Source organism: Numida meleagris, chromosome 1 (genome assembly GCF_002078875.1).
Source record: "Numida meleagris isolate 19003 breed g44 Domestic line chromosome 1, NumMel1.0, whole genome shotgun sequence".
NCBI classification, from domain to species: Eukaryota; Metazoa; Chordata; class Aves; order Galliformes; family Numididae; genus Numida; species Numida meleagris.
The window spans coordinates 130795923-130822153 of record NC_034409.1 but is presented as its reverse complement, the minus strand read 5'-3'; the positions used below and the strand labels follow the sequence as shown (position 1 = coordinate 130822153).

The 26231-nt window shown below is 40.9% G+C and overlaps 1 protein-coding gene and 1 long non-coding RNA gene across 3 annotated transcripts in view; one reads left to right on the top strand and one right to left on the bottom strand.

Annotated features, from left to right (window-relative positions):
• Window positions 1–26231, top strand: part of AFF3 (AF4/FMR2 family member 3) — a 328318-nt gene that overhangs the window by 36062 nt on the left and 266025 nt on the right. The window contains exons 1-3 of one of the 2 annotated variants that reach the window (XM_021413250.1): window positions 9613–9704; window positions 12764–12884; window positions 17451–18242. In XM_021413250.1, coding sequence (XP_021268925.1) covers window positions 17511–18242 — 732 coding nt within the window. In that variant the 5' untranslated portion in view covers window positions 9613–9704; window positions 12764–12884; window positions 17451–17510. Of the gene's footprint in view, window positions 1–9612; window positions 9705–12763; window positions 12885–17450; window positions 18243–26231 lie in introns of those variants that run through there. The other variant, XM_021413240.1, reaches the window with a different exon arrangement.
• On the bottom strand, window positions 8253–9068 carry LOC110406574. Its single transcript, XR_002443504.1, has 3 exons — window positions 9029–9068; window positions 8705–8952; window positions 8253–8608 (listed from the first exon to the last, which is right to left on the bottom strand). It is a non-coding gene; the product is annotated as an uncharacterized LOC110406574 (long non-coding RNA).

Here is a 26231-nt window from a genome sequence, read left to right as displayed (position 1 = left end):
GTGCTTGACTTTTAGCACTGTGAACGTGAGTTTCAGTGAAGTGCCTGGACAGTGGTCAAGACAGAGCTGGCCTTGTCACCAAAATCCTGTCCATTCTTAACCAAATGAAGGTCAGAGGACTGTGGGATCATAGGTTGATAACAACCCTGGATGGGTTCCTCCTCTAGCACTTTTTTCTGTTGCAGAAGATTTCCTATTTAAGCATCTTAAGGATGGCTTTTCTGAACTGGAACATGAGGGGAATTTCCTTCAGCCTTGTTTTCCCTTTTTCCTTTTCTTCACCACTGAGAAAATGTGTATTGTGACTCCTCTTGGCTGTACTATATTCCCCTAGTGAGAAAGGGGAAAATTAATTTTGGTGGGTTTTATGCACAACCTGTCAGAGGAGGATTTTTGTCCTCCTGTGCTGTTCCCATGAAACCAGCTTCACTGGGCTTTCTGGGTGGACATACAAATGTTATGTTCTTGAATGCCAGAGTGAGAAAAAGTCAAATTGAAGCCCAGTGTTTTGACATTTCAAAAATTTGCAGAGAAAACAATCCACAGATTTCTAAGCTTCCTACTATAATAAAGGAGATATCTGCCACAAAAGATTCAAATGGAAATGTTGTAGATGTTTCCTAAACTTGTGTTTTTAGAATAATAAATACAATTTAGATTCCTCCTTGTGCTTTTATAATAATATATAGAATTTAGACACTTCCTAGCACTTTCAAAGTGAAACATTGAATAATTTTACACTTTGTACCATGCAGGTAAATGATATCCTTATAATTTACTACGATGCAAATTATGAACCCAGATTTCAAATAAAGTATAGAGTAAAAATAAAACATATCTCTCCTAAGTTTTCCTTGTGGTTGCTAAAACTAAAATTTGCAGAGAAAAAAGCAGCCAGGGCAAGGCAGCTGCAGGAGAAGGGGCATGGTGCAGCGTCTTGCTTCATCATGTCACTGCTTCTCCACCTTGGACTGGAAGCAGGCTGATGCCGTTCCACACACAGCATCTGCCTCTTTGGCACAGTCGCCACATGGATGTCTCTGGAGTGGTTTCTCCATCTATCCCTGCCATTAAAGCATCTGGGTAATTTTTTATTTTTGTGTCATTCCCTTCCAATTCAGACGTATATAAAGATGTTTTTGACCTGCTTGAAACTGAGACACTAGAACAGTCATGCTGCTTCTATGAGTTAAAACACACTGTTGTGCTTTGTTATGTTTAGGGTTTTGTTTTCCTGGCATGTTATATTTTGGTCTGGATTTGTGGCCTGGCCATGTCACCACCACTCTCCTTAAATGGAAACAGACTGCCAAGAGAGGTGCAAACGTTAAATTTGTTTCACATGTTTTTAGGACACAGTGAGAGAGAAGATACATGAATCCCATTGCGTGTCACTTAGGAAGTGGAGTGTCTGGGTGCATCTCTGTGCAGCTCTGAAGATGGACAGCACAAATTATGATATAGTCATCTTGACAGGCAGAATGAATTGGAGCCAGCATGTGCAAGGAACTCACATGAATTATACCAATCACACAGAATGAAAGTTTTAACTTTTTCATCATTTTAACATGTATGCATTTTTACTTATGGATGGACTTCTGCTGTTCATTTATGCATGGGTATGCTGGATTTGGCTAATTTTGCTTCCTAATTTTGATGGCACATCTTGTGAGTTCATATGGCAGAGCTCCACAGGGTGAGCAGAACGTAATGAATAAGAAACTTAAAGACTGTTGATTTCTGTGTGCTGTGCACCTTTCGAATGCAGGTTCCAAGGACGTGTGATGGTCTTGATAATCGGCCAAGCATCAGCCGTAGTCTAGTTGACATTTATACATTCAGAAGAAAGAACTGGGAAGAGATTTTCATTTTGCTGCAGTTTAGATATGTTCAATGTATTTTATAGAAGCTAGCTAGTGATGTGCTACAATGCAGTTTGTTTGGCTGGTACTAGTTGTTTGTGAAAGGAGAGTGCAACGTGCTTTATATAAGCACTTTTTCCCTGTAGACTGAAGTTGCATGTAAACCACAGCTTTTATAGTTTCTTGAAGCCAGACTTCTTCCAGTGGTCCTTTCAGTTCCATTGAAGCAAGCTGTCTGCATAGGCATTAAGTAGATAGATCACTAGATCATAGAATCATAGACTCATCTGAGTTTTAAGGGACCCTTGAAGGTCATCTAGTCCAACTCCCCTGCAGTGAACAGGGACACCCACAACTACATCAGGTTGCTCATAGTCCCATCCAATCTGACCTTGGATGTCTCCAGGGACAGGGCATCCACCACTTCTCTAGGCAACCGGTGCCAGTGCCTCACCACCCTTATTGTAAAAAAAAAACCTTCTTCCTTATGTCCAGTCTAAACCTCTCCTCCTTTAATTTGAAACCATTTCTCTTTGTCCTGTTACAACAGACCCCACTTAAGAGTCTGTCTCCTTCCTTCTGATAGCCCCCGTATAGGTACTGGAAGGCCGCTATCAGGTCACCTCAGAGACTTCTCCAGGCTGAACAGCCCCAGCTCTCTCAGCCTGCCCTTGTAGGAAAGGTGTTCCATCTCTTGGATCACTTTTGTGGCCCTCTTCTGGACACGCTCCAACAGGCCCACATCTCTCCTGTACTGAGGACTCCCCATCTGGATGCAGTACTCCAGGTCAGGTCTCACCAGTGCAGAGTTAGAGGGGCAGGATCCACTCCTTCGCCCTACTGGCCACATTTCTTTTGATGCGGCCCAGGATACAGTTGGCTTTTTTGGGCTGTGAAGGCACATTGCTACCCCCCCTTCCCCCCCCCAACCCCGCAAGTCTTTTTAGGCTGGGCAGGGCTGTGCTCCATCCTTACATCCCCCAGCTTGTACTAATAGCAGGGGTTGCCAGGACCCAGGTGCAACACCTTGCACTTGGATATATTGAACCTCATGAGGTTCACCTGGGCCCACTGCTCAGCCTATCTAGGTCCCTCTGAATGGCATCCCATCCCTCTGGTGTGTCGGCCATACCACACAGCTTGGTGTCATCTGCAAACTTACTAAGGGTGCACTTGATCCCACTGTCAGTGTAATTGATGAAGATGTTAAAGAGCTTCAGTCCCAGCACTGGGCTCTGAGGGATGCCACTCATCACTGATCTCCATCCAGACATGGAGCTATTGACCACCACTCTCTGGGTATGATCTGGGTATGACCAGAATCAGATTTAGGTTAAGATATTGATTTGGATTTGGGTTTAGGTTTAGATGTGGGTTTAGGTATATATACATCATTCTATTTTCTATCATTATATCTCAGTTGAGTGGAATGAAGACAGAACACTGTAATTCCCCCTAGTAAGATATAAACTGATAATTAAAAAAAGCAAAAAAAAAAAAAAAAAACACAGTTTCTTTGTAAAGTGGTTTTAGTGGGTTTATTATTTTTGACATTTGCTGTAACTGATTTTTTTTTTTTTAATCTATACAGCTGGCATAGGGTTTAACTATTTTGGTTGTTGCTTCACCTGCATGTGAAGTTGTTAACATCATCCAAGGTTATTTTTAATATGTAGACAAGCTAGAATACACCTGTTTAAAACTCACCTCAGCCTTACCTGTATATTGCAATGACTCCTCTGTAGTGTATTATTTAGTCTATAAAATGCTACAGTAAGGTCTCCATCTATAAAATATGAAAGAAAAATAAATTAAAGCATCTCAAAACATTGATTCTGCTTCTACAGAAACCAAACTCAGTGACTGTCCGCTGAAGTATCCTAGAAGAAGTGATTTTCTGGAAATACATAAAATCTGATGATTTATACACTGACTTCTTTATTCTTTGTTTCACACTGGGGCTGTTGTGTGGTTTCCATAACTCTGTAAATCACGATTTAACACGTAAAAAAGATTGTCACCCAAGATCCATTTTAAGCCAAATGAAACATAATACAGTATAAAATTTACATCATTTGCTTGATTAACCCTGATGAACCTTCAGTCATTATACATTACCATAAGAGTAAATTGGAAATGTTGCTTTGTTAATAAAACAAGTATAGGCGTTTTCATGAGTCATAGATTTGATGGCTACTAGCAGATGACACATTTGTAATGAAATACTGTGCTTTGTCTTTCCAAGAAATTGTGGTACTGTATAGCTCTGCGATCCTGCGTCCTGCACTGCACACAGGAGGCAGCCAGTGCTGTGTTTTGGTGCCTTTTGGACATCAGATAATTCTGAATGTTGATCTAAACTAAAGGGTGCAGAATATAAACACAGACAAGATTCAGCAAACTTTACAGTCAGATGCTAAGCCTCTGAGGGACTTTTGCTGGTGTTTCATTGGGGTTCTTAACAGTGCCAGAAGGACTGGAGATAAACAAATTAAAGCTATGAAAGGAGTCTCCGTCAGCTGTGGAACCCTGTAAAGTTTTGCTTCTTTTGCTACTGTGCCAGGAATGGTTTTTATTATCTCTTTGGTGGTAAAGTACTCTTAGATCTGGCCTTAATGTTTCGTTACAGTCATTGCTTTTGCTGCTTCAAGTCAAGTTGCACCAGGGTAAACTGTGTGATAACATTTTTCTGCTGGTTACAGAGCTCTGACATTTTCTGTGCTATGTGAAGTGTACCTCAAAGTTCTTCTCAGTCCTGCAATTAGCTGTGGATAGGTGCATCGCATTCAGAGCCCCACTGAAAGAATATTCTCTTTGATTTTCTGAAGAAAATCAGGAGCAAGGAGGTTTATTTTTGTTTAAAAAGATCTTTCTTAAAAAAAATAACAGAGGGAACAAGCCATTTGTACCTCTCCTGTGAGGAAAGGTTGAGGGAGCTGGGATTGTTTAGCTTGGAGAAGAGAAGGCTCCAGGGAGATCTCACTGTGATCTTCCAATACATGAGAAGAGCTTATAAACATGAGGGGAACTGCATTTTTGCACAGATAGATAGTGATAGGACAAGGGGGAATGGGTTTAAACTGAAATAGGGGAGGTTAGGTTGGATGTTAGGAGGAAATATTTTACTCAGAGGGCAGTGAGGCCCTAATGCAGGCTGCCCAGAGAAGCTGTGGTGCCCCATCCCTGGAGGCACTCAGGGCCAGGTTGGACGGGGCCCTGGGCAGCCTGAGCTGGTGGGGGGCAGCCCTGCCTATGGCAGGGGTTGGGGCTGGGTGGGCTTTGAGGTCCCTTCCAATCCAAACCATTCTGTGACTCTATGATGATTCTGACAATCTTTCAGGAAACTTTCTTTGTTTGCTTGTTTAATTATTGAAATTATTACTGAAGATTTTCATTGACTGAAGTCCAGTTTGCAGCAAATATGTGGATAACAAAATTTTGAATAAATTATTAAACACTTGCTGCAAAATATATAGATTCTAAAAGACCAGATTTTTTCATTCCATCTAAAATGTTCTGTCTCAACAACAGGCAGTATAAGTGGACACCAAGATTATAGGGATAATTTGCCTCAGTGTGCCCATCATCTACAGAGATGAGCAAGATGACTGATTAAAATGTATATATTATGTATATATATTATATATACAAATATGATTTTTGACTACTTCCAACTGTAAAGAACCTAACAAAGAAGTTTCAAGGAAAAACAAGCACATGGGTTTGGCAGAAAATAACTGGAGCAACTTCCCGTGCATAAGGAGGCCATTGAAAAGAGAAATCATTGTAGGAAAAAAAACCAGACAAGTGGGATGTTGTGTCTGACATCCCTGGCGGGGAGATGTAACACGAGACTGGATCGGATGCAGGGAAGGCAAAATTAGGTAGGGCCTGGTGTCACAGCCCAGGGAGTTTAGCAGTGATAGGATGGGCAGAGAAAAAGAATTCCTTATTGATCCCTTCAGCTGTTGTATTTTTGAATTACAAGGTAAAAGTAACATTAACAAAATCAAACAAAAGGGCTTTGCTGAGCTCTGTCTGTTCTGTGCTACTCATTCTTGAGCTTTCTTTCTCTCCTCCTGGAACATATGGGTTAGAGAACAAGAGGAATTGTTACCTCTATCTATCTCATCTACCGTATCTGTTTCTTGACAACTAAGCTTTCCATTTACTTCAGGAGTTTTTAATAGTTTTCCATAATTTTGAATTATGGGAAAAAAAATAAAAACGCATTCAAAGTGTAAGATTTTTAACAGCGATGAATTTGTAGTATATCACTGTTCTTTCAAATAACACATTGTTATAGAGCAGCACAGCAAATTTTCCCATGAAGCTTAGGTCTTAATATGTAAAACTAAAGGCAATATTAATGTTCTGCGTCTTCCTTGATTCCTTGTCATTATTAGATCTCCATCCATTTTAGGTATTTTTGTTAGTGGTTTTGGGGTTATAAAAAAGAACAGCATCACTTAATAGCCAAAAAGAAGAAAACAGTAAGGCTCTGAGTGTAGGATTATCTATTACTTGTGAATGGTGATATTTTTCATATCTATGTATACCACTGGTAGAGATTGCTAGATTTTTATTTCTCTCATTGGGCAGAACTTTGCTAAGGGAAAAAAATGTTCATGTTTTATCTGTAGCAGAGCTGGAAGAGGTGCTCTTGCACCAGCAGATGTTGAACTAAATTGGATTCTTTTTTAATGTTCCTCTGTTGTGATGTTTACTGCTGTGATTCAACAGCCTAGATTCCAGTCTTGATTGCAGTCATAGGTTTTGTCAATATTTCAACACGTATTTAAAATTCAGTCAGGTTGCATGAAAAGGCCTCACATTTCGTGAATGCCAGGTGCAAGTGCCTCCAAGATACCAACTGCGCCCACAATTAGCCTTCTTTGGCTCTTTCCAGTTGCCCAGCATGGCTCCTCAAAGACCTACTTTGAACACTCAGATGTTGATTTTGCAGACATGAGCTGTATATATGTTTCTATGTGCGTTAATTTCAAGAATGTTATATACCTACCCCTGCAAATGCAGCCCCTGGTTTCCATCTCAGTGTTTCCAGGCACATAATTAAAGCAATCTTGCACCTTTCAGCCCGCACCTGCCACCGAGTGTGTGGCTGGCCCTGCTCAGCTCTGCACGAGCGTATTCATGTTTGTGCAGCACCGTTTCATGGTTAATATAAATCATAAACAGGCTGTAAAAGATGAAGCGTCAATGAATCCTAGCTTTAAAATTGCTGGAAGCTAGAAGTTTTAAAACTGATACTGCAAAGTGAAAAATGAAATTTAACCAGGCATTTTGGTGAAGGAAAAATAATTTATTGGATGTAAGATGAAAAGCTGTGAGAGTAAACATCAATCTCATCTTAGACACATGTCATTGATTGATGTTTGCTCTGTGCTGCTGCCTGGAGGTAAACTCTTTGAAATAGCAAAGTAGGTACTTTATCTGTCTGTGGGTAGGAGCACAGTTTGTTAAGTTACTGCTTTTTTGAGACCCTGCTACATCTTTATGTTCAATCAAAGAGAAGACAGTAAATCAGAGTAATTGCTTTACCCCACGGCATTTCTGTTTGTAAATGGGGAAAAAATACTGTAAAAATCCTCAAATTAACTTCTGCTGTTTAAGCGAGATAAAAAGTCTAAAAAAATGTCAGTCGCAACCAAGGAAGGCATTTTATTGATTGTGTCACTTGGTCATCAAAGTCAGCCCCTTTGTTATAATCGAACCAATACTTCAAATGTCATTAGGGAAAACATTTAAGGCTCAGAAATATGAGGCTGCCATCTCTAAGAGCTCACCATAACTATTAGCAATTAGTTCCCAAATAGACATTATTTATACTTAGTTGAAAGGGAACTGGTCCTGAGAAACTGGCCGGCAAAAAGCATGGGCGTCAGCAGCGAAACAGAAAATAGACATTAAATGATGGCACTCTAGTGTTGCCTGGCAATTCAGCAAGAAACATAACCTGAATCACTGTAATTAATTAGTCAAAATTAAACCTTTTTCTTTTGAGGCTATTGCCCTTACAAGGTCTCAAGTTGGCTCGTCCCTTTGTGTTTTAAGATACTACAGAGATATGAGAATGACAGCTCTCTTAAGCTCAGAATCCAATTTCCATTCTGAATCCAGTTTTATAATCAGTGTCCCGCATCAGGACTGGGCTGTGTTTTGTATAAGTTTTATCTTGGAGTTGCTCTTTTTACCTACTCTGGAATAAATGTGGTAATTCAGGGGAGAAATAGACTATTTCAGAAAATGTGCTCACTTCAATCTGAAATTTAGTATTTTGAATCATGTACCAGATAGCAATTTGTAGGGAAATACTGAGAATTATCAGAAAAACATTTAAAACTTTATTTATTTTAATATTGCCTTTTTTTGTTTGTTTGTTTTCCATAGCTTTCCAACAGTTCTAATTTTGCTCATAATTCAGAAATGATTGTGTGCTAATATTTCATTTTAAAGATAAATGTTTCCTCACAGAGAACTTGTTCCCCTGTCTAGTTTTATCTTTGAATTTCCCTTATCTTTCAGTCATTTGCAGCATGGGTTTGAGGTTTTGGTTTCTGTTGCTATTTTCTTTCTTTCTTTCTCATTTGGAAGATGAGCAGCTCTTCACACTCCCCAGGGATAGTTAGTCTCTGAACCTGGGAGCTTGGAAGTGGTTTCATTTCCGCAGTGCTGGGAGTGGCTGTTGCAGTCCAACTGTATTTCATATGGAGCCTCTTCATCGGCTGTGAGAAAAGAAGGGTCAGTTTGGCTTCATGTGAGGATGTCTGAGTGTAAGCTGACAGCATCTGAGAAAGCAGTTCAGTCCCTGCAAGTGTTACCTAGGTGTTCTCATGGACAGCCCACCAGAATTGGGCTGTCAGAGGATGGTGATCTGGTAGTTAAATAACTGCATCTTCCTTGAATCTCCCCATGGTAATGTGGCAGTTTTGTGGTTTCTGAAGAGACTGAACAGCATTGTTAATGTCACCAGATGGCTGTGAAAGGGTGTGACATACCAGCAAAGGTGCAGTGCCTTTGGTGCTGGGAAATGGCATCTTCCTTGGAGTTCAAAGCTTGGGGACATTCCCTAAACAAATCATAGAATCATTAAGGTTGGAAAACACCTCTCAGATTGTCTAGTCCAACCATCAGCCCATCCCCACCATGTCCTTCAGTGCCACATCCACACGGTTCTTGAACACCTCCAGGGACGGTGACTCCACTGTTGACAAAGCTGGTGCATTGTCTCCATGGAGATTAGACGTTTTTATTCCATTTGTTCCAAGTAGTGATGTTTGAGGGGGTAAAAATTGTGTCAGAAATAGTGTGCTTTAAAAAAAAAAAAAAAAAAAGCGAGCCTAAAACTTCAGGCTTTTTATATGATTGCTTTCAGCCTAACCTGAGACTACATAACTCCTCAGACTTTGTAAGAGATTAAATCCAGTCCCAGGTATTTCAGGTAAGGTTATTGCTCTGCTCCCGGGCTGTCCCCTGAGCCAGCTGTGTCTGTTTCTAATTAAGGACTGAAGGAAGCGGTTCCTTCTGATGTCAGGAGCAGCGTGATGAGGCTGCGAGCACTTCTGGCAGTGCTGGGGAGAGGTCAGCGCCACAGCCACCCTCCCTGCCCATCAAGCGGGAGCCACAGCCACAGAGGGGGTGACCATAAAGGTGGCCTTCCCAATGTCATCACAGCAGCTTGACATTTGTTAGTGGTGCCTCCTCTGAGGAGTTTGGCAACCCATTGACATTCTGATCTGTAAAACACCTGAGAATGGCATTATTCAGGGTATCCTAGGAGATGCAGGGCAGGTACTCAGACCTCCTGTGAGCAGGATAAAGGTGTGTTGAAAGTGCTTTGAGCCTCAGACTCTGGTGTTTGGGCACAATTAACTGGTAGATGTTTCCTTCTCTGTGTGTCTCTTGGCAGATCATAGGGCTGGGATAAATCAAAGTGTGTTTTTAAAGCAGTGTGCCAAATTCAGGGTAGTGTGTTTTTATAATACAGTTATTCATATGTAACTTTTGAAGGTATTTGAACCATCACTCATGCTTCAGTTCATGTCCTTTAAGCATGAATTTGTAAGATGCACAGCATTTTAAAAATAACAATATACCATTTAAAATCTATTTAAATTCATCCTTTTGGAGTTTGACCTCTATAAAACAAATAAATGACGCTGACTTTTAAGAGATGACTGCTTGTATGTTCTTTGGTTACCTAGTCTTGCAAAACTGCTTCGATATTTTGCTTTATTGTAGCAAAATTCTTAATCTGTAAACTGATGTCTGAGTATGCATATAGCGTATGTATATCTACATACACAACACACATATGCACAGATGTTCCAGTGGGAAAAAAATCTTGAGATTCTTTGTGAGCTCTGTGGTTTAGCTACAGAAAAGATGAACACAATGTAAATGATTAAAAAGGTACATGGGCATTTGGGATTGTTTTAAATTACAAATTTAAAAAAAAAAAAAGAGGGAAGAAAGAAAACTATTAAAGAGAATAATTTTCCATTAACTTAAGTGTTTGCAGTGAAGACAATTGTAGCAGTTGGCAGTATTCTCCTTGAACCAAAATAAATAAATACATTTGATGACATACGTTCAAGAAAATGTGATTCTTACAGCATTCATGCAAATAAGGAGCAGCCTTGCAAATGCTGGAAATTTTGCTACCTAGTATTACCAGAAGAATGTATCTCTTGACTTGCTGCTCTTCCTAACTTACTGCTTAGAGATGGCATATTAGGCATTGTCATACTGTTTTGCTATTTCCATAATCATTCTGAATTATTGCAGGTTGTGAGTTGTGTGGCCAACAGTGGGCATCTCATTTGGGAAAACGGTTCAGAAATCTGAGAATTTATGTCTTACGTCAAATAGGTCTTCATCAAATAAAAGGGATACTGGAGACTTGTATGTCTCCATCAAATAAAGGAATAAAAACTCTCTCCACTTCAGGAGTATTACACCACAGCATTTTCAAATTTGTGTGAGGCGTAGTGAAGAATGTTACACTTGTTTACTTTCTAGAAACTGGGTAGAGATCAGTATTATAATTAATCTCAGAGGAGCTGCCCATCTCTATTTGACTGCAGGCTGCAGTCCAAATGCAAAACATCTGAAAGAGTCTGGGGAAAGGCAGCTGAGGATGAAGTTATAACTGGAGCCCTGCAAGTTCAGGAAAATCCACCCAGCAGTGGTTATTCCTGGTGGCAGAAAGCCTACGGTAGACACAGAGGTGGTTGTTTGAAGGTCTCTTATCCCGGCTTATGGGATGGGAGAGTACTGAGTTGGTATGCGGTACTGACTGGAGACTACTGGTCATGCAACAGTGAATGGCAACTACCCAGCCTCCCGGCATCAGCAGTACACAGTATCTGAACTCCTCTTTGGAGCCCTGTCTTTGGTACGCCCTTCTTTCTGGAGGAGGAATCCTGTGTTCCCAATATACTCCAGCTCTGTCTTTGGCATCTGCCCCTAAATGGCTGCCAGAAGGATTGCCTGAAAGCCCACCAGGATCTGGTCCGATGCTGCCTCTTAAGTCCTCATGTGAGACCTTGCTGAGAGACCAGTCCTGTCTGGGAGGAGTTAGCAACATTAACAAGCAAACGTAAGGCTTTGTGTTCACTTGGTGACCGCTAAGGCATTGTTTTTAAACCTGCCAGCATCTAATATATCCTATGTATTTTCAGCTCTCTCAAGTCTTGAATTAGAATCAGATAGCTGTTGGCCTTTTTGCTGGCTTGCCTGAGGCACACTAGGTAATATCACGTGGGAAGCCAATGCAACATATGTTTTGCTAACTGGGAAGTGGTTAGCAAGACAACATTTTTTTTCATTAACACATGGTGCACTTACATGACTTTAATATATATTTCTACTTTACAGATTTACAGTGCCAGAAGAAAGGCATTAGCTGAGCTAGGCAAAATATGTAATCGGGACACTTGTCACATTGTCCTGAAAGAATAAGTAAAGCTGACTGGATGCACTGGTTTTCTTTTGATGAGAATAAAACGACAGAAGGAAATGTCTAAACCTGTGTTGTTCTGAGGAAAACTGGGGAAAGGATTCTCTGTGTCATGATGTCATATACTGTAGTTGAATTCTGAAAAAAAAAAGTTAATTTTTATTTTGTGTGTCTATATTGGTGTCAGATTAATTCATTTCTAAAAATTAATACTGTTGTGTAGTACAGTGATTTTATTCCCTCTCCAGCTACACTCCACCAGCCATATATACACTATCATACTGGTATTCACGTATTTGTGCTCTAAAGTTGTGATAGTGTCAAATCCATCAGAAAGAGGAATTGTTTCAGCAGTAGTTTCATGACTTGGCCGATTAACAGAGATCAGAAGAAGCAGCCTAACTGTGGAAACCACTACAGCATGTAGTTTTAACAGCTCTTTAGGGAGCTAGTTAATGAAAGAATCACTACAGAAGCACATCCATGTAAAAAAAGGAGCATTCTCACACAGCACTCAGAGGATATGTCATAAGTGGAAATATGTTCATAATTTCTATTTACTCATAGCTGTAATTACCATCTGCCTTAAGAGTACTTTCAATCTTTGTCAAAGTTTTAGATATTTCCTTTGTCATATTTCAAGCAGTGAAGTTCTGTACAGACTAGATCCTGCCCTGCAATTCCTTTTCTATTCTTCTGTAAGAATTTAATTATCTATTCTCTGTGTGAAGAAAGCATCAGCATTCCCAGAGACCTGAGCCTCCCCAGTCTGCTTGGACTGGCATTCAACTGATTCATGTTCTTGCTTATTTTTTGCCATCTGTCTGCAAACCAGAGTTCTTCACTTTCAAATTCACACTGGTTTATACGTTGCTTGCTAATTTTTAACTCTAAAAATCTATTCCTCTTTTTGCTGTAGTGTCTACGAGCCAGATAGAAACGTGCTGCGCAGGAAAGAATGGGAAAGGAGAAATCAGGAGGCCCAGCAGGAGGATGGCACGTTTAACACCAGTTACTCCCTCTTCAGTGAACCGTACAAGGTAGATGCTTTCCGTCTGGGAGACTTTTTTTATTATTATTATTTTATTTCACAGTATAAAATCACAGCCTGCAGAAGGCATTGTCCGGGTCTCAGCAACCTCCCACAAGTGCCAGCCCCTAAAAATTTGCATAGAACATTTATGGTTCATTGAGAATTGGATTTTTCTTACATTAGCTTCCTATAATGTTCAGCAGCACATGAGAATGAAATAAATGAGAAATGTCCTAACAATATTTGAGATGGCATTAAAACTAGGAGGTGAAGGTGATGGCGCCCTGTTTCTGCAACACTTAGGAGAAAGTAATTGTGTTAGAGTTGTGTGTGAAGGTCAAGCTATACAGTAAACATTATTCTCTGGCCAAGGTTAATGTGATGAAATATCTTGTTTTTATTTTTATTTTTTCCTGTAAGCATTACCAACAACATTTGTCTGCTAGGCATGTTTTGCCCTCAGCAAAGGCAGAAGTAACTCAACTCCGTATTTTAATCCTCATGAAAACAGCAAGGTGAGGCACAACCATCTCTGCCCACCTCCTGTTGGAAGGATCCAGCAGGATGCTCTGCACATAACCGCTGTCTCCAGAAGCCTGCAACCCAAGCCCTTGTGAATGAGACCAGAGAGCAGTATCCCACAGAGAGTGCTCCTCTCCTCTAGCTAACCAGTGACTTTGCCTGTGTGCATCAAAACAACATCATGTATCTCCTACTGTGACCTTCCAGTAATGCCCGAGTTGCTATTAAATCCACCGTATTGTGAAGCCTTTCCCCTCCATGCTGCTTCTCTTGTACTTGATGCTTTGGGTACTTTAGTGCCTCTTTCCAGAGTCCTATTTGGGACCTGGCACTTGGCTCTTGCACCCGACTTAAGTGCTTCTGTGCATCTGCCCATGTCCCAGGGTCACCTTTTAACTTGCTATTCCTTCCAGATTGTTGTTGTTTCTAGTTCCTAATAAAAAAGAAAGATCTACCACCTTCAAACCATGTCCCTTGATAGAAGACAGCTCTGTCTGCCTTGAAGCTGACCTCCAGCTGCCCGAATTTCAGATTCATTACAAAAGCATTTAGAAACCATGGGAAATGTCTTGAAATCTTCCTTAAGGCTCCACTTGAAAAAGTCTACTGTGAGACCAATCAAGGGCTAATACACAGAAAAAAGCCTGAAACATGTTAGCTGTGTCTTGGCATTTACTGAAGGCTCCGCTGCAATAGGGACTAATAATTTTCCATTTGGTGGGTCCAATCAGATATACCCCTCAGAAAAAAAGGACCTGTTTTTTTGTGGTTGGGTCTCTGATACTGTTTTGTTTGTGGTACTGAAAGTTGGTAATACTGAGGCTTTAATTACTTACAAAAGTGGCATAGCTGGAATATCATACACACTTTGATTATTACCTGTGTCTCAGTGTACTGACTGTCATGCTACAGACTTCATGTATCATGGACTCACCAGTAGTTTCTGAGTTATTTATGATGTCTGAAGGCATCTTTGTGCAACCCACAGTATAATTCCAACTGCAGTAGTGGGAGTGGATGAAAACTAATGCAGTCTCTAGAAGCAGTGAAGGTGCTTAGCAGGTATCCCATGAGAAAATCAGAATAGGAATTCCATGCCTGCTTCTCACCTGTAAACACCATGGCCATATTTGTACTATCCTGTAGAAAAGGTGCTGCAGAGATACCTCCGAAGGATTTGCCATTCAGAAGGCCATATATGAAAATCAAAGACAGACTGGAAATCTCTTAAATGTTACGTCCTCTCTCACAAACATCAGATATCCTAAAAAATCTTGACTCTTTGGGTTGCCCCTTATCCAGTTCATTTCAAAGTATCCATAGCACCCCTCTATGAAGGATTCCAGGAAATCCACTGTCTTTTACTAGAAATGTATTTTGCGGGAGGTAAAAAAAGTAGGAATTTCATTCTGGATATTTCAGGGACAGAATACTTGGGCCCATTAATCACATAGGTGTTTTTCATGAAGAAAAAATTCTGATAGCCTTCCATGCAACCATCAGGCTTATTTTTAGAAGTGTTGAATATTGCAGGTCTTCAAAAGCAAGAATACATCTTACACTGAAGAATATCAGAGCGCTGTAAGTTATGTTTGCACAGAATGATTTTCCTACTTACTCATTTTGTGATTATGTTTTCCCTATGTGAGTGATTAAATAAAGCCAGCAATATTTTAGAGCAAATAATAGGAAAAGCTTTAACATCTAAAGCTCCCGACAAGTTACCTCAGGTCTCAGCTGTTTCCCAGGAGAATCTACGTGAACTCTTCCAGATGAGCTCAGCTCAGCACAAAATCTTCTCCCCTCCAGATGTCCCCAGTGTAACCAGAAGGAACAAACAATACCCACCAGTTGACAGCACGTTCCATAGTACAAGCATTAGATCTGTTTGCTGCAATTTTTTTTTTATTTTTTTATTTTTTTTTGTGGTAATCTGGCATTTCTCAACAACAGGCATCTCTGTATGACCTTCATATCATACATATAGAAGACAGCCTGCTGACTTGTCTGGGCTGGTGATAGTCTATAGATAATCTGCAACTAGGTTTTTATTTACCTCCACCCAAGCAGCAGCCATCGGATAGGACTGATCTTCTGTTAAGCAAGTTGGACTTTTGCGGGCAAAACTTAGAAATTCTCTTATGTCCATAGATCCAACTGGATAGAGAGCTGCCCCACAAATGGTCTGTGCCAGAGGAGACTTGTGGGTATAGGGGGCCATTTTCCATTCTGAGGTCCTTGTTGCTGTGCTCCTGGGAGGGAAGGAAACCTGAGGCACAGGCTGGCTGAGACAGGCTGGGCACAGACCCAAGGGTAGATCTCCTTCCCTAGAGGGAAGCTGGAAATGCATCTTTCTTCAAGATAGCTACACAAGTTGAAGGACCACTGGAGACACAGAAGAGATCCACTGTGTGAAAGCAAACTTCTCTGTGCCTTCCAGAAAATAATTCTTCTGGTCAAGAAGATGCCTAAGTGTGGAAGCCATTTCACAGACCCCCAAAGACACTTGAATATATCTCCAACCATCTCGAAGATCGATAAGCCCAACTCCATACAACCATAAATCCAAGCAGTCCAGGATCTCCATTGTCAGCTGTTCAGTTTTTGCCACAATACCAACTAAGCATTCCCATGTAGATGCCTTCTGTGCCTCTTACTCTGCCTGAGTTCAACATACTTCCTACCCCAGTTAAAGCTGTGAACTAGACAACTCATTGCATCTGCAACACTTTCTTTTTAGATATACATGATGGTTCCCACTTTTGAAGCCTCTTTAGTAATTTCCTCTTCTATAGGACATCTATGTGATTCTTGTGAAGTGAAGGAACATCACCTTCTTAAGCTACTTGCTGTCTGTGAATCAATGATTCAATTTTATTGGAATTCTTGAAAAAAATCCCCACATTTCCAGAGTGATTGATATTGCTACTACATCCTTCACATTTTTGTATAACTTTAAGGGGTTATTTTCCACTCCCTTTACTTCCGTCTTCTCTAAGCCACTGTTCCCTCTTAAACAGAGGAACTTGAGATGAAAGCTTGGCCTTCTGAGGTATATGAGTGTTTCCCCATTGAGACTCCATGTCTGGAAGAGAGAAAGGAGAGCGCCACTGTCTTATTACTATCTTCCTCTGAAAATACAAAGCAAAGCACATCACACACCTGATTCTTGGTAGGGTTCAGAAAAATCTCTGCTGCAGAAATGCTAATGATACACTCTTTTGCTTACGGTGACTTTTTAAAGAAGCAATTTTCAACCGTCTTCAGTATTTTTTTCCACTTGTTTTATTTCTTTGTGGAGCTTTTAAGCAAGGAAGTAAATAGATGATTTCAAAAACAATGATTAATCTTAAAGGGTGGAAATGCTGACTGTGTCTGCTCTGCTGCACCCATCAAATACTGAGAATTTCCAAGAATTTGGAGATTTCTATTCATTTGTTTTTCCCAAAGGGAAGAGTGTCCTGGAGTGAACATCTCAACAGAGCACTTTCATTGAAAGGATGTAACGATCTGTAGTTTTTCCCCTCTCCCATGAGCTGCCTTCAAGTCATGTCGCAGTATTTGGCTGGCTTAGACTGGAGAGTTCATTCAGCGCTTACACTGGGTCTTGCATGGCTTCCCAGCTGCAATGTGGAAACTTAAATAGGCAGAGAAGGAAATCAGGAATGCAATATTTTCATTCATGGCTGAAGGAGAGCTTGCACTGGGCTATAGGAAAAGTTTTATCATGGTCAGACTTAATCCAAACCATTCTGTATAGTTGCAATAATAAATTTTCTAGTTTCCAGGTAATATATTTTAACTACAGCATGATACCAGTGATAGATTTCTTTTTTTATATACTCTAAGGCCCTTTATAGCTTTTCCAGTTCAGGGTAGATTTAAGATGTTGACAAGTATCTTCAGAGACAATAAGGATTTTCGATTTCATCCCTCAACGCTGCTGCTGAATAAGACAGTGCTACTTCAGTAAAGATTTCAGCAGAAGCATGCTGGGAATTTTGTTTGCCTTAGGTCAACTATAGTAGAACACTCAATTTTTGTTTTGCAGACTAACAAGGGGGACGAGCTCTCAAATCGCATCCAGAATACACTGGGCAACTATGATGAAATGAAAGACTTGTTAACTGACCGATCAAACCAGAGCCACCTTGTTGGGGTTCCAAAACCTGGGGTTCCTCAGACGCCTCTCTCCAAGCCTGATGAAATTCTTATCGCAGACTCAAGACCACCACCTCCTCCCTCCATTTCCAATACTTCCTCCACACCAGCAGCCCTACCTGCGCAGCAGAGCAAAAGCACCATGATGGGTTGGCAGAAGGCTGGGCACAATACTGCTTCAGAGGGTCAACAGAGAGCCAGCAAGCATGGACACCGCTCACTGGAGTCCCACAAGGGTGACTTCAAACTGGCAAACCAAAAATCCAGTCTGGAGAAACTGAAACGCTATGCATCCAGTCCCACCTCCTCCTCCTCCTCCAATGCTGCCCAGCAAAACTCACTGAGGGCTACACTAGGTGACAGTGTCAGCAGAGTGCAGCAGCCAGCAAAGTTAAACTGTGGCTCAGAAGGAGGAGCTCAGGAGAGGCCCTCAAAGCACAGCAGTGGGCACTGTGTCCAGAACTTCCCACCATCTCTTGCTTCAAAGCCCAGTCTGGTTCAGCAGAAACCAACAGCTTATGTAAGGCCAATGGATGGTCAAGATCAGGCCCCTGATGAGTCTCCAAAGCTGAAGTTATTGACAGAGACGACCAAGGTGTACAGGGGAGTGCCTTCTAACAAACCTGATTCGGCCAGGACCAAGTCAAAGATAACGAAGTTCAACATTCCTAAGCAAGAAGAGGTAGGTGTTTTGATGCTTTTTATGACATCCTATCCTGAATAGATGGATAGATAGCAGCTTAGAACTGCGAAATGCATCTGTCTCATTACATATTTTTAATATCTTCGTTTTTCTGTTTAATCTATTTTTTACTTTGCTGACAAAGACTTGCATATAGCAACCACATAGTAATGTAAAGATATCTCAACATCAGAATATCTTCAGGTCCGTAACACCTCCTCAGCGCCAATTTTTCTAATAGTGTACGTTACATTTTTTTCCTGAATGTCCATATGTAATGTCTGGATATTTTAAATACGTCTTTTAGCTAGGCTTGTGTGTTATGTCACAGTGTTCATACTTGGTTGATTTTTTTTCTTTTTGTCAAGGATTAAATGAAGCGCTTGGGATCAGAAGTAGTTCTGCCATCCTCAATGATGTCAAAGTAGTTTTACAATCTAAATAAATTATACTTAGCAATGTGAGATCTGTGGGATAGATGAAAATGTAGCAATGAGACTCTCGTTCATAAAATCTGCTTCTCTTTCAAACCAATTTTCAAAAAGACTAAGATTTTCTTCCTAAATAAACACAGTCTGTAAAAACCAGTCTTGCTATAAAGGTGACAACATGTCCAAAAAAACTTCTAGGCAACATTTCTGTTATCAGCAGTAGACGTGAAAGGTATCTGGTTGGACTTAGTTTACGTTTGTTTATTTCACATTCCATTGGCTACAGTAGGATACCTTGTTTGATCACTTGTGTATCCCGTGATCTTCTGTTTTGTGTTTTTTGGATGGGGAGGGAATGGTTGTTTTTGGCAGAATGAAGAATGTTTTTTTTCTTTCATGGGAGTATTGAGAGACCTGTACATTAGTACAAAGATGGTCACATTCTCTTGTGTAAACTGGTAGAGCTCCCATGGCTTGAACAATTTATAGTATTTATAGGACTGAATGATTCTATTTGGCTGAATCACTGAGACCATCTCAGAGCAGAGATACTGATTGTTTACTCTTATTTGATGACTGTGGTGTGCCTTGAAATGTTTTTAGTCTGTATTTTTTTGCTTTTCTGGCACTGTTAAAGGAGAGGAAAACTCTAATTTTTGGTGAAGCTCTCCGGCCTCTTAATGCCTGTTTTTCAGAAATGGAGTTGACTGCTGTATTCCCTCTTCAGTTTGGCTGAGGAAAGAAGTCTCTCTGGAAGCAATTACTTCTCTCAGTTCCTGTAGACATTATACCCATGTGGTTTTTCTCTAAGTTTAAGTTCCATCAGTTCCAAACCATTCTGAAGAGATATGTTGTTACTGAAAAGGGGTTGTTTTAGGCACTTAAGTCAGATTTGATAAGCAAATTTAGCATTCACAGATTGCTGTAATTGTGCAGATAGATCAGGTAATGGCATATGCTAATATCCATTTAGCTATTATTACCTCCTTCAGACTTCTCACTTGCTGCTATCTGCAAGTAAGAAGTATTGTTAGAATTAAAGATGCCTGTGGCAATTGTCTGGATCTTACAATTTTTCCCCCTTTACATGTATGCAACACCCTAGTGACTAGTTTGGAAAGGGGATTTGATAGGCAATCATTTGTTTGTCTGAAATTCAGAATTTACCATTTGCATTCCAGATTTGCCTACCTCAGTAGGAAAGAAAGCTTTCACTTTTTGTTTGTAATCCACAACAATGCATAAGGGTAAATTTAGACTGCAGTTTCCAGACATATAGACATATTTGAGATTGCTTTAAACTAACTTGCTTAGATACTGATGGCAATGTATGCTATGGTAGGAGTGTGTGGACTGCAAAGTAACTGCTACAGTGTTCACCAACTTCTCACAGGTTTTGTGGGACCCAGTATTTTTGAAATAATATTTGTTAACATAAATATTTAGCTGAACTTGAAGGAGGTCGACAAAAACCATTGTCTGGTAGGTTAAAAAAAAGGCTAAGTGATTATAAAAATGATAGATGTATTGCTCAGAACAAAATGGTAGATGTTATGAGTGGTCTTGGAGTTTGTAACTTGAGCTAATAAAAGACAATGCTTAGATCTCATATTTGAGGGCTGAGAGTACTGGTGATAAAAGTACCCAACATTTTTTCCTTTATCGTGACATTTCCTTTGTTCTAACATTTTCCATCCCAAGTGGCACCAGATCAAAATGGTAACCCACTGATATTGCTACAGGGAGAAATATTGACTAAGACTGAATTTTTTTTGTTGTTGCCTAATCCGTTCTTCCTTTAATTTTTAATCGTACTTATTTTCATTTCAAAATATCTTTCCATTCTTCTTATTTTTATCATACATCTCCTAATAAGGTTTTTTAACAATTTCCATGCATTTTTTAAAATTCTGCTTTCTAACTCATAAAACTCCTTCTTTGCATCAAAAGGCCACTGTCCTTCATTAGGGATATAAGTTGTAAGCTACTCTCACCACATAAACTGTCACAGTTTTCTGAACCTTTGTAGACAAAATGAGGTTTCTCTTGCACAGGACAGGATTGAAGGTGATGGCCAGAAGGGATGAGTATCCATAGTGGACATGGAATGGTGAGAAGAGTAGAGATGAAATACAGGATGGTCATGAGGGAAAGAAGATTGACGAACAAGCAAGGACAGTGTCTGGGAAACTATATGGAAAAAAAATGGGTGCCAGAAAGTTGCCTGAGAGAAGTCAGAAAAACATAGGAAGAAGGAGAGGGACAGAGAGTATGGGAACAGGGTATCTGGAGTGCAAGTGGTTGAATGAAGCTTGATGTATGCTAAAATAAAAGGCATATGGCTGAGATGGGATAGGTAGGGCAGTTAGTGTGCTCTGGGGACTTAGTGTAGGCATTACCATGAGATCTTTAATAGAGTCACAGAATAACCAAATGGCAGATGTTGTAAGTGACCTCTTGAGATTGTCTTGTCCAATCTCCTTGCTCAAGAGGGGTCAGCTAGAGCAGGCTGCTGATGACCATGTCCATCTCTACAGCTGGAGACTCCTCTACTTCTCTGTACAGCCTGTGCCCAGAATTGATAACTCACAGTAAGAAAGTGCATTCTTGTGTTCAGATGGAATTTCATGTCTTTTAGTTCATACTCTTTCAATCTTGTCCTGTCAGTGGCTACTACTGAGAAGAATCTTGCTCCGCATTCTCTGTTGCCTCCCATCAGATATGTATGAGGGCTGCTCCAAAAGTAATGCCTCCTATTTTATTATGTTGACTTGTAATGCCAGAGATGGATGTTGTTGGGATGGCAGTAGAGGCTGAACCTTCCCAACAATATTCTGTTACAAGTTGTTGCCATGCAACAGATGGCAGCAGAGTGTCAGTCTGACACAGTGGCGTCTGACATGGAAGTACAGATGAAGCAAAGATGCGGAACTGAATTCTTCCATGTGGAAAAAATGGCACCCACTGATATTCATCAGCACTTGCTGAATGTTTTGGAAACCAAGCAGTGGATGCGAGCACAGTGAGGCGGTGGATGGTGCCTTTAAGCAGTGGTGACAGTGACATGAAAGACAAGCCATGTTCCAGATGGCCATGCATAGCTGTCACACCATGAAATGAAGAGTGTCTCGATCAGCTCATCCATGTGAATGGGTGGACTACGACCAGGAAACTGTATGTGGAGCTGAATATCATCTTAAATGCACTGGAAACAATATCACAAATTCTGTGCCAGGTGGGTCCCACAAATGCTCACACAGGAACTGGAAGAACATCATATACAAATTTGTCAGAACCTATTGAACAAACACACAGCTGAAGATGACAGTTTCCTGGATCACATCATTACCAGTGATGAGACATGGTGTCACTGCTAAGAGCCAGAGTCAAAACAGCTGTGCATGAAGTGGCAACATGTGAATTCCCCATCAATGAAAAAGCTCAAGACTCAGCCCTCAGTGGGTAAAGTGATGTGCACTACCTTTTGGGATAGGAAAGGGGTAATCCTTCTGGATTTCCTGGAACCCAGACAAACCATCAAGTCTGACTGTTACATTGCAATGCAAAGCTGAAGGCTCAAACTTCCAGAGTCAGGCCAGAGAAGAAGACGACCTTTCTCTTGCAACTCAATATACCAGGCTCCATACCATTTTGAAGACCATGGAGCACATTGCGAATCTTGACCAGACTGTCCTACCACACACACAGTATAGACTGGAGCTGGCAATTTCTATCTTCCAGGTGTTGGGGCCGATGAAATAGGGGCTGTGTGGGCAACCGTTTCCTGGCAATGACTCTGTCATAGCAGCTGTGAATCAGTGGGTCACCTCTGCTGGTACAGATTTTTATGAGCACAGTATGCAAGTTCTTTTTCATTGCTGATGAAAATGCATAGCTAACCGTGGTGACTATGTTGAAAAATAGTGTTTTATAGCTGAGAATTTGCTCTACCAAATAATGTTGTTATGCTGTTTGTATCTGTTGGAAATAAATGGGAGACATTACTTTCAGAGCAACCTACATATTTATACTGATGATTTTTCCCTGCCCCTAGCCCCTTGAACCTTCTCTTCTCCTGACTGAACAGTTCCAGCTTTCTCAGCCACTCCTTGTACGAGAGATACTCCTCTCCCATTACCATCTTTGAAGCCCAGCACTGAATTCACTCCGTAAGTCCATATCTTTCATGTATTGGGGAGCTCAGAACTGGCTCCAACACTTCAAGTGTGGCCTCAGTGTTTAGCAGAGAGGAAGGACCACCTGCCTCACCTTGTAGGCCACACTTTTCCTAATGCAGCTCAGGGTATTGTTCACCTTTGCTGGGGGGCAGGTGACTGCGTGCATCTGTGGCTAGTGGTCGGCATGTTGTCCGTGAGGATCTTCGTGTCTTCCTCTGTACAATCTTCATTCAGTTAGATGACAGCCTATATTGGTGCATGGGATTCCTTCCCAGAGTAAGGATTTTACATTTCTTTTTGTTGAACTTCAAACAATTCCCATCAGCCCATTTCTCCAGCCTGCCGAGGTTCCTCTGGATGGCAGCATGTCTCCTTGGTTTATCAACCACTTTTCCCAGTTTTGCATCATCTACAAACTTGCTGAGGCTACCCTTTGACCCATCATCCATTCTTAATGAAGATGTTAAACGGTGTTGGCCCTGGTATTGACTGGAGAGTGTAAGCCAATAGGAACTCATCTCCAACAAGACTTTGTGTCCCTGATCACAACCCTCTGTGCCATTTTCATAGTCCTAGCTCTCTGTCTTCCAGACTAGTTTTGTCATTGCACTTTTTGTTTTATACTTTCAGTTCTTAAAGCATGTTCATAATGATACCATGGTCCAAAACCTATTCTTTTTAACTTGATCTAAGCAAGTTCTGTGGCTACTTAACTGAACTGAATGCTGGACTGCAGGAGCGTTCCTGCAAATCGAGGAAGCGAGATGTGAGTTTAGGGTGTAGGCGTGAGATAAAAGGTTCCCAGTGGAGGGAAAACCGTGGGTCAGGAGACGGGAGAAGTTGCCAAGCCTGACCAAGTAGAGAGGTGAGTGGTAAAGAAAGAACCATTTTCCCAACTCCTGCAGACTGTATTTTCTTTTCAGGTGCAAATGTAGTGATAGGCACGTCTGTGTGACATTTCAGTTTTATTTCGAACATCATGTGGCTACAGGCAGCTTCAAGTTCCACAGGCAGAGAAAACCAGGAAACAGGAATATATTGCCATAAATCTCCTCATTTGCAAGTCCACTTTCTAATGCATGCAGACTGAGTTCACTGCTTCCATGGATGTGCATTTAGCTTATAGTACATAACCGAGCCTAGTGGTATATCTCATAGCTGTGCACTTTCATTTGCGTTCACTAGTTTGAAGGAGCCATCGGTGGAAAAATAAACACATAATAAAACAAAGTTAGCCCTGTGTAAGAACTGAGGAGTTAAGAAGCAATGCCATGCAGAGCATATGTGTCTTCAGCAGGATACAAAATCCTTTTCTGTACATCCCTCGAGATTTTCAGAGAAAAGGGGCACCGAGTTGGCTGCAATATGATTGTTATTCACTAGAAATAAGAGCACTTGAATACAAATTATAGACCATTTTCAATACATTAAAAGGTCAATTTTTAATGTAGTTCAATACCTCATTTGATATTTTTAATCAGTTTTGGAAAGCCTTGAGTGTCTTGACACAGACTGAAGCTTATAATTTTTTTAAAAATTGTTTTAATGAGAATAAGATGCATAGACCTGTGTGTAGAAAGGTAGTGGTTACTCATTTGGGAATTTAATCTTTAGGAACCAGGTTCATCAGTGTTAATTAGAATCCATACCCAACCTCCCGGTCCTTCCAAAATTATCATGTTGCTCTGTATAAATGATAGCTCGTCATCTCAAGTACTGCTATTTCACATTTTGAACTACTTAGGATTATATTGCTGTAGGTAAAAATCCGCTGCACTGAATAGAAGGGAAGAGAAATGTATAGAGAAAAAGAAGCAGGAAAAGCAAGTGCCTCTCATTTCTAAAATTTTCTTACAAATGAGACAATAAGAAAAGCCTAAGATGGCAAATCATGTTCTTTATATCTGAGCTCTGTTTTTGAATTTCATCTTGCGGGCTGCATAAGGGTTATGAAGGAAAGAAATCGAGGCTGTGTTCAGGAATGAGTCGCAGTCTAACGGTAAAAAGGAAAGATTATGTTCTGTTAAATTTGGGAACACGTTTATGTGAAATGTAGATAAGGTCATCATGAGGACACATGCGCATTCTACTTCATGGAATACTTACACAACTTCTTCTGCAGGAGAAGTAATGCACAGTAGATTAAATGTTGAATCTTTTTTTTCATTTTTGCCCTGGCCTTACTCAGGCAAATTCCTGTTTGCCTGCATAAGATACTCTCTGCATTCATTCTCATTGGAGTGGCTATATATAGCTATCAGCATCTGCCACACACACTAGCAAGTGTTCCTTAAATCTGCATTTTTTTTTTCCTATCAGTTCTATCCCCATGAATTAATTGGAAAGCAAAAACAACCTGAGCTCTTTTCTTCCCTTCTTCACCCTCTCAGGAGAAAAAAAAAACAACAAGAACACCTAAATATAGACTTAGTGTCAACAATTTGTTCAATATCACATTATTTTAAGGAGAATTTTAGTGCATAGCATGTATAACAAGCAGGTCCATCCTTAAAATTGGAAGTTCATGTGTTAAAATATAAGTGCAGCTCCATCTCATTTGGCAACAGAAGCTCCAGTGTAGACTAAGCAGGGAAGATGGTCCTGATGAGTCCAGGCCTTTGGAAATACCACATATCCCAACCTACACTGGGAAAGAGCATCTCTCAAGGAAGGAAGGAAGGTTTAGGGGAGATCTGAGTAAGCTCTTTCCTCAAAGGCACAGAAGTGTCCTCCTCACCCTGCTGTGACAGCCTGCTGGACTGCTGCAGGAGGAGGATTCAGGCAGGAGCTGAATTCTGGCCGTTTCCCTCTGATTCCTAGGGTGTTGGCTTCTGACACAGAAAGGCAGAAGTGAAAGGAGAGTGTTGCCCCTCTGGTAAATGAGGATGGAGAATTGGCTTCCTCAGATGTGGAAAAAGCTGAGGTGCTCAGTGCTTTGCCTCGGTCTTCACTAGTGGTCAGGCTCCCCGTGTCTGCCAGGACCCTGAACCTCGAGGTGTGGGTGAGAGGAGCAGATTTTGTCCCACTGTAACAGTGGAACAAGTTCGAGACCTCCTCTTGAAACTGAATGTGTGGAAGTCCATGGGGCCAGATGACATCCATCCTAGGGTTCTGAGAGAGATGGCTGATGTGGTTGCCAAGCCGCTCTCCATCATACTTGAAAAATCATGGCTGTCCGGTGAAGTCCCCGGTGACTGGAGAAAGGGAAACATTACTCCCATTTTTAAGAAAGGGAGAAAGGATGACCTGGAGAACTACAGACCGGTGAACCGCACCTCTGTGCCTGGGAAGATCATGGAGCAGATCCTCCTAGAAGACGTGTTAAGGCACATATGTGACAAGGAGGTGATCCGAGACAGCCAGCATGGCTTCACCAAGGG